Source organism: Pangasianodon hypophthalmus, chromosome 27 (genome assembly GCF_027358585.1).
Source record: "Pangasianodon hypophthalmus isolate fPanHyp1 chromosome 27, fPanHyp1.pri, whole genome shotgun sequence".
Lineage (NCBI taxonomy): Eukaryota > Metazoa > Chordata > Actinopteri > Siluriformes > Pangasiidae > Pangasianodon > Pangasianodon hypophthalmus.
In genome coordinates, this window is record NC_069736.1 from 18,835,459 (window position 1) to 18,844,453 (window position 8,995).

General features: G+C 36.8%; 1 protein-coding gene across 2 annotated transcripts in view; it reads left to right on the forward strand.

Annotated features, from left to right (window-relative positions):
* Positions 1-8,995, forward strand: part of eda2r (ectodysplasin A2 receptor) — a 13,459-nt gene extending 4,464 nt beyond the window's left edge. The window contains exons 7-9 of one of the 2 annotated variants that reach the window (XM_026910365.3): positions 1-49; positions 192-240; positions 6,431-8,995. The exon at positions 1-49 is cut by the window's left edge and continues 124 nt beyond it. In XM_026910365.3, the coding sequence (XP_026766166.3) occupies positions 1-49; positions 192-240; positions 6,431-6,525 (193 nt within the window). In that variant the 3' untranslated portion in view covers positions 6,526-8,995. The other variant, XM_026910364.3, reaches the window with a different exon arrangement.

Genomic DNA, 8,995 nt, shown 5'->3' on the forward strand with positions numbered 1-8,995 from the left:
GGTGGAGTGCACGGAGCGGGAGATATTACACGGAGAGAAGAGGACGCTGGTAAATAAAATACAGCGATTAGATTCATTTAAATAAATAAATAAATAAAAAAATAAATAAATAAATGTGAATAAAAATAAATCAGACACATTAATGTAGATAAAAGTCTTTTTAAAATGCTCATTTTTCTGTCTTTGCTCAGATGTCTGATGTCTCGCATGTAACAGAAAACACGAGCACGTCTTTACAAGGTGAGTGAAAAAAGTCTTAATAATAAAGTTTATTAAATAATTAAATATTAAATATTTAATAATGATAATATATTAATTAAAGCTTATAATATTATTATTATTATTATTAATAATTATATTTTATGTTAAAAATGCTGTTTATAATATTTTTTATAAATATATAATAATTATAATATAGAAATTAAAAGGTGTATTATTATTATTATTATTATTATTATTATTATTATTATTATTGCTGTTGTTGTTGTTATTAATTAGATTTTTATATAAAAAAGTCTTTTTTAATCATAGTCTAAAGTTTCTAAAATTTCTTTAGTTTCATACTCGCTAATGTCGCTAATAAAATTCTAATTTAAAACTTTTCATTTTAATCTCACAAATTTTTAATTGTCATAATAATAAACTCATAATAAACTCTGATTAAACAGTTCAACTTTAATCTTATTTCCTAATTTCCTATTTAAAAACATTAACAATAATAAATATTTATAAATGAAAGTATTTTATCATCATCATTAATTCCACATTTAAAGTTGAGGTGGAGACGATGGGGGCGGGGCTTGGTGGGTGGGGGGCGGAGTCATCACACTGTGCTGAGGGAAAAAATGACACTTTTGAGTAATTATCAGTTTCATTAATTATAATATTCATGAAATTTATTAATATTGATGAGATTTTGTTGAAGTTGTCTGGTTTTTAACGTCGTCGCTGTGTTCTGAATTTCAGGAGCCTGTTTACGTCCCGAACTTCCACCAGGAGCCGATGCTACAGCTAATACTGCTAATACTGCTAATACTGCTAATATCTCTAATAATGCTAATACTGCTAATAATGAACGTTAAAGTGGCTAATCATGCTAACTGCAGCACCAGAATGCTAAATCTATAACAAGTCCATTCATCACGCTAATGCTGGCAGCGGAGTGTGTATTAGCACTGCTCATGTTAGCTAACATGGCTAATTACCGTATTATTTAGGATGCTACTGCTAAAAGTGTGACTTGCTAGCTGCTGAACAAACACAAAATGCTAGCTTGCTAGCACCAAACATTATTCCACTGTGATATTTCTGGAATCTATTGTTGAAATGTTCGGTGATTACACTGACTACGTTAAATGCTACGTAAAATGCTAATTAACATAATGCTAACACGGCTTACTTTATAAACAGCTAGCTAGTGGCTCAGATGCTAGCTGCAGATCTGAGGTTGTGCTAATTTTAAACATATACGTTGATAAATGCATTATTAAAGTGGCTAATTAGCATATGGATAGTAAGCTAGAATGAAAAGAAGATAAATAGTGTAGCTAAGTATGCTAGCGACTCATTCAATTTCACACCAGAAGTATAATTTCTTATAGTTTTTAAGTTTATTTTGTTTTTTTATTAGCTTTGATCCTTTTTTTTTTTCATTTTTATATAAAACCTAATCTTCCAAACAATCGAAAGCATTACGTCGCAATATAGTTTTGAGTCTGTAAAGTTTCTCCGTCGCTCCACAGCGGAGCTGTTTAGGGATTCAGATCAGACGTATGCTAATGTTTGACATTAGTGTTAGCATCGCTAACATCGAAATTGTGGTGACGCGAGGTGAGACGCGACTCTGCTAAACACTCGCTCACACACTCAGAAGTGTTTTCCGAACAAACACCTGAGTCTCATTTCCCTGAATTTCTTCCAGAGTAAATGTTGAGGTTTTTTTTTTACACTATATTCAGAATTTTTACAGAATTTTACAGTATTGTAACTTTACGTATTTTTGCGTTTGTTTAGACAAAAAAGTGTTGCAGAATGTGTGATATTTCATTTTTAGACGTGTTTTTTTTTGTACTTTGGTCACTTTGAGTCTGAATCTGCTGTTTTTACTGTTTTTTTATTGTAAACTTTATGAAACGTTTCTTTATATAAAGGTTTTGGAGCAAAAATGAAAATAAAATTAGTTTCACGGTCGTGTTGGTAATTCCGCATGAGCTGATAATCCGTTAGAAAAATCTCACATAATGGACTTTAATGGTTTCCATTACGGGTTTTCTGTTTACCTTTAAAAACCACTAGAACCCAAAGTACCATTAGAAAAACCATTAGGACCATTAGGAACCATTAGGACCATTAGGAACCATTAGGACCATTAGGGATCATTAGGAACCATTAGGAACCATTAGGACCATTAGGAACCATTAGGATCATTAGGAACCATTAGGAACCATTAGGACCATTAGGAACCATTAGGATCATTAGGAAGCATTAGGGACCATTAGGATCATTAGGAAGCATTAGGGACCATTAGAACTATTAGAAACATTAGGAATATTAGGAACCATTAGGATCATTAGGGACCATTAGGAACTATTAGAACTATTAGTAACCATTAGGACTATTAGGAACCATTAGGACCATTAAGAACCATTAGAACTATTAGGACCATTAGGATCACTAGGAACTGTTAGGATCATTAGGAACAATTAGGACCATTAGGAACCATTAGGACCAGTAGGAACCATTATGACCAGTAGGAACCATTAGGACCATTAGGAACTATTAGAACCATTAGGACCATTAGGAACCATTAGAACTATTAGGACCATTAGGATCATTAGCCAATAGAACCATTAGGAACCATTAGGACCATTAGGAACTATTAGGACCATTAGGAACCATTAGGAACCATTAGGATCATTAGGACCATTAGGAACCATTAGGACATTCCATTACACCAGCATTACAGTCCATCAAGAACACATTACATCTCGTCCGAAATGTTTCCTACAGCATTCAGATTTTAAAAATAAAAGTTGCTAACTTGGAGAGAATCGTTCTCTTAGCTAAAATGTTGCACTATTAGCCGTCGTGCTCATGCATCTGACTGAAATCTTATTTTTAATCAATAAAATGATCAGTAAAATCATCTATCCTGCTAATTTATTAGCTAGCTAGCCAGCTAGCATTACAATAAAGAGCTGTCATTGGAGTACATTAGCGAAACGCCCTGAGAAACTAGCTAGCTGGCTAACGTCTCCATAAAGTATGAAATAAAGCTAACTGGCTTGTTCGTGAACATAAATAACGAACAGGTTAGTTACGTGATAAAAGATTAAGAAATTTTTACAACAAAATTGAATGACATTTAATTTAAAAAACAGCACATGCCTTCGAACTATGCTTTTACTTTACATAGAATTGTAAGTTCATTAAAAAGTTTTTTTTTTTTTTTAAATAAAACTAAATGTAGTTGTGAGAATTGAGTGAGTTTCCAGTTCTGGATTTCCATATGATTATTATTTTTTTAAATAAATTATTTTTTAATAAAAGCAGGTCCTTTTGTGTTGTTTTTCTTCCTCCTGGTTCAATCATTTAAACTTTATTTTCCCCCTAAATGCTAGTGTTAGGGGAAAAAGTGTTTACTAAAATTAATAATAATAAAACACAGTTTAGATACAAGATCTGAAGGATGAGTTATAATAAAATACAAAATGATCTTTACTAGCTTAGTGGCTAGCTTGTGAGATTAGCATAAACTTACCCACTCAGAGTCGTAATATAGAAATCGTAGCTAGCATATTGAGAAAGCAGCGACATAAGATTTGCAGCAGTGTGCAGCGATATCACATCAATTTGCTAATCAGCCACTTAGCAATATAACACAGTACGTGAATAATAAATTAGCTAGCTAGCTATATTAAAGAGATTTGACTTTTCATTATGTATTTTAGTAAGCATTGTTAGCTAGAGCTAACAATGTAACTGAAGTGATAGTGTAAATAGCTACTTTACAAAACAACAGATATTTTTCTTAGCTAGTTATTATAAAGCTAGTATGATGATGTAATATTGATATCGGGATAAATAACGTCACGATAAAATTTGCTGAGAGTTCGCAGGTATCGTCTGCGTTTTTGTCTGATTGGAAGCAGCGGACTGGACGGTCAAATTTCGTACTGAATCTTTAAAGAAATATTTTCCCTCCTTTTCAGTATGAAGTCTGAAATTTTTTTAGGTTTGTTTGATAAAATTATCGTTAAATCTAAGCGTAATGTTTTGCTAGCAGTTTGTTAGCAAGCCTAAAAATCGTGAAATCGGTAACACTGTTTAACGTAGAAATGCCTTCCAGTTCTTCGCCCTCATTCAAACAAGAAGCTTGAACTAGCTTCAAGCTGACTAGCTGACTAGCTGACTAGCTGACTAGCTTCTCCATGCTAACGTTCGCTGAAACAAGACAACGTCACATTTCAAACTAAATCAGTTCGTAGTTAATATTTCAGAATATTTCTAAACACAAACTCGTCCAGCGTCTGGACCTCGAGCTGAACCTGAAGATTGATGAGCTGCTATGCTAGTTAATTAAGCAGAATGCTAATCCTGTATGCTAGCTAATCCTACAGCTAATCCTACTCTTCTAATGCTTGTTAGCTATTAGCCGTAGCTCCAGGCTAAACTCTTCCTGGCACTTTTCGGTACTGTTCCTTTAAGGCTAACAAGCGTAGCGCTGATTTTATTACCAGAGGACAGTGAAAGGCTTGAACTCTGCTTTAGTAGCGATGAGGGATGTTTTATAAAGTTTATAGAGATTATAAACGGCCCTCGCGATGGGGTTTTTATGTCCAGTGTGATTCGGTGTTTTGTCTCACAGATTATTTTGTTATTTTTTGGACTTAATGCTCCGTTTTTCACTCGTTTAACCTGCGCAGCGTGTGAGCGCTCAGTCTGCAAATTGTAAATTTATTCCCAAAAGTTTGTCTTTGTTCTGTTAAACGCAGAATGCCGAGTTGTTCTCGTGACCTGGATGATTTCGTTTTATGCTTTTATTTTATCGCACTCTCAGTGTCGCTGTGATTTAAATCGCCCTTTTTGGGTTATTAGCTGCTAATAAGCCGAGATTGTAAAACACTTTACAGCTAATTTTATAACTCGCTTGTTTTCCTTATTGACATTTTTGTGGTTTGCTGTAAAACGTGAATCGAGACACGTTAAGCGTAATAATGATTTCAACACTGCTGCTTTGGCGACGTCCTGAAGCTCCTGGGCTTCGTCCCAAACACTGGGGATTGAAAGATGAGTTTCTGTTAATGAGAACATTAAAGAACCTGCAGTCTAACAGCTTGAAGGAGCTCCTCCTCTCCAAGGGCTTCAGTGGCTGGAACAACTGAATAAAAAAAGGGGAAAGTAATTAAAAAAAGAACAAATCCTCCCATCTGCTGAAACATTCCACTGAAGTGGAGATAACGGTCTTCACACATTCAGAAGAAGAAAAGAAAAGACAGAGATCAGAGCGGAGGAACAGAGGAGCTGGAGCAGAGAGTGTTGAAGTCTCAGTTAAGGGTCCAGCAGCGGCAGTTCTTCTCATCATGACCTTCAGATCAGTAGTGCAGAACCTTCACCACCGAGCGAGCACGACTCCCACACGGTCTCGAGCGGCGCATTCGGGAGACTCCGAGATCGAACCCTGCTGTCGTGGGGAGAAGAACGGAACTCGTCTCCACTCGTACAGCAGGTTTCTGATGTCCATGACGTTGCACGAGCAGCAGTTGGACACCATGCAGCACCTTCACACGTCTCAGATGAAGCACTTTTGTCTTCTTCGTCCCTTTCTTTGGTACGTGAGATGCAGCTGTGGAGAACTAGCCAGCAGCTCAGGATTAGCAGTGGCTGAAGTAGAAGAAAACTGACGTAAAAACTCTACTACAATCCGGCTAACAAACCGAGCAGACTAGCGAACAACAACAAGGTGACAGGCAATCGTTCATTTTCTACGTACGTGAGCCGCAATTTCACCAACACGTATCTTTCTCACTTTTATGTAAATTAGGTTTGATGATCTAAAGAAGCGACAATTCCAAATGACAAGCTCGAACGATTCCTCGGACCAGTCCTATAGCGACGTTTCTTCAGTTCTTCTCTCACATCTTTAGCTCCTTCCTGCAAACCTATAACCTCAGTATGGTTCCATCTTCTGCTGTCATACAGTCTGTCATGACATGTTTACCGAGACGTTAGGAAGAATAATAAAGCTGTACAGCTAGCTCGCTTTGAAAGTATCACACACTCTAACAAGCCTCAGGAAATCTCAGTGATGATTAGCGTTAAGACGAGTTAAGAGCAGATTCGGATTCGGACGCTGTAGCTGTGAACATAAACGCAGCTTGATTACAGTTTTTCTCACAATGGCCTGATATTTCACTTTTTTATTTTGCAGGTGAACGTGACAAAGCAGTTCCCTGTGAACATTCTCCCCGAGGCTGTGTGTTTATTTTATACACAAACAGCGGAATTAGCCGCTTCCTGATCTGAGCTGATCGGGTTCTTCTGTGCTCCGGCTGCCCTCAGGATCCTGAAACACGCCGATGAAGAACGTTACACGCTGCGAAGATTTCCATCTGCTCCGTAAATACGTTTAAAGACAGAAGAGAGGCTGCGTAGAGTCTGTCACCAACTCTTAATATCTCAGATTGTTCAAGAAACACACATGGAAACAATTAACCAACAAAAAGAGGATGCAGAAGCTTCATCAGAGTGTGTGTGTGTGTGTGTGTGTGTGTGTGAGAGAGAGAGAGAGAGAGAGAGAGAGAGAGAGAGAGGTTACGACGTTCCGTGTTGCTTTTACTGGAACAACAAAAAAAATCCAGCTCAAATTACAAGCAAGGTTCAGCTCTCTACAGCAAAAAAAAAAAAAAAAGAAAAAGAAAAAAAAAAGTTTCCCCCCGGGCCGTTTAATCACAGGACAAAACGACTCAGATAATTAAGTGCCGTGTTTATGGTTCTCTCTGCAGAACCGTAAACTCTAAACGGGTTCTGACCAGAGCGGAAAGGTCGCCCTTACTGAATAACTGCACTGCGCTTCTCTTCGAGCGGCTTTTACTGTCATAATATCACACACACACAAGTGTAGAACTCTTAATGGTTCTCCGTTTGCTCCTCTGGTGGAACGTGTAAAATTTACATGTAGAACCGTACAACAATCAGAAAGTGTTCCTGTAAGAAGCAGAACCTTTTTTGGAGCTAAGAACCCTTAATTATCTATTGCATAAAATTCTTTTTCCTAAAAGTGTCACTCTTAAAACATCTAGAACCCTTAAAGCTTCTTCATTTGTTCTTTTCAGAAAATGCTTAAGGTTTGTATAAAGAACCCCATAAGAACCCCATTTCTTGTGGAGTTTGCATGTTCTCCCTGTGCTTCGGGGGTAGGCTGATTAACATTTCCAAATTGTGTGTGTGTGTGTGTGTGATTGTGCCCTGTGATACAGAGAATGGATAGATGGATGGATGGATGGATGGATGAATGGATGGATCCAATGAACCTTTAAAGAACGTGTGTACAACCCCTTTCTTCTTTCTTCTAAGTATCTTCATAGAATATTTACAACCTTCAAGAGTTCTTTGGGTTTTCTGTCTTAGGAAATGCTTAACGTTTCTATAGAGAACCCAACAACAATGAGGAACAGTTCCTGTAAGTGGTTTTCTCAATGCTAAGAACCCTTGAGCTCTTGAAGAACCCTTTCTCCATGAGTCAACACTCTCAGGAGGAAATCTGTCAGAAAGTAGAACCTGTTTTGAATCTTTGAGGAGTGACTGGAGAGTTAAGGGTTCTGAGCTTCCACAAAAGGGTTCTACATCTTATAGGAACTCTTTCTGATAGGAACCAACACTGTGATGTAGGGTTCTGTGTAGGAACTTTAAAGGTTCCACCTGATGAACAGTTGACGCTGTTGGCGTTATTGTTGAAGTTGTACACAGATATTTACAGTAACTTTAAAACGTTCTATAACTTTATAAGGCTTTATAACTCTTCTGTGCTGTGCTGAGTGTGTGGTGTGTGAAGAGAGGATGATTTGTCGTTCATACAGCGCTCTCTGGTGTCCACAGTCAGTACTGCAACCATCAGGAACTCCTCTCACATCCCTCAGAGGAACATGAGCCAGATCATTGGTTCTCAAACTGAGGTTCTCAGGGTTCTGGAAAGAACAAACCCACCATTTTATATGCAGAGTGATGGAAATCATATTCCACCATCGTTATTAAGATTATATTTATGATTAAGTTATATTAGTCATTAAGTTTGACTGTTACTTGAATTAAACGAGTTTGATGTTCTGGCATTAATAAGTGAAAATATTGACGTGGTTGTGTTCTGTCAGTGGAACATTAACAGACAGAACATTTGAATAATGAACCTGATATGTGAATAATTTATTAAATAAATTAGTAAAGTTTTAATGGCTAACAGAGCTATTATTAAACATTACAGTTAAAAAACAGCTGAATTATAGAGTTCAGATGTTTTTATTCAGATATTAATATGTATTGATGATGATGATGATGATGGGTTCTGTCCTCTTCGAGATCTTACTTCTTATTTTTCTTCTTCTCTTTTTTAAAAATAGTTGATTATGTAATTACATAACATTTATGCCAAAATCAGAGCTGGACTACATTACCCATCAGCCCCAGCATGTCACATGACCATGTCACATGTCCCTCTGATCACTCACACCTGTTCTGTGTTACCCCTATTTAAGTTCTGGTTTCTGTGTGTTTCATTGCCAAGCTTTTGTTGTTGTGGAGTGTATGTGCTGTTTTGTGTGTGTGTGTGTGTGTGTGTGTGTGTGTGTGTGTGTGTGTGTGTGTGTGTGTGTGTGTGTGTTCTTCTTTCACTGTTTTGGTTGTTTGTTTTGCACTTTTTTACGATAAAATCTGCACTTGCATCTGCTACTGACACTCAGATGTATGAGGAAAGATTGTGGTTCAGTACTATAGCTGCTGA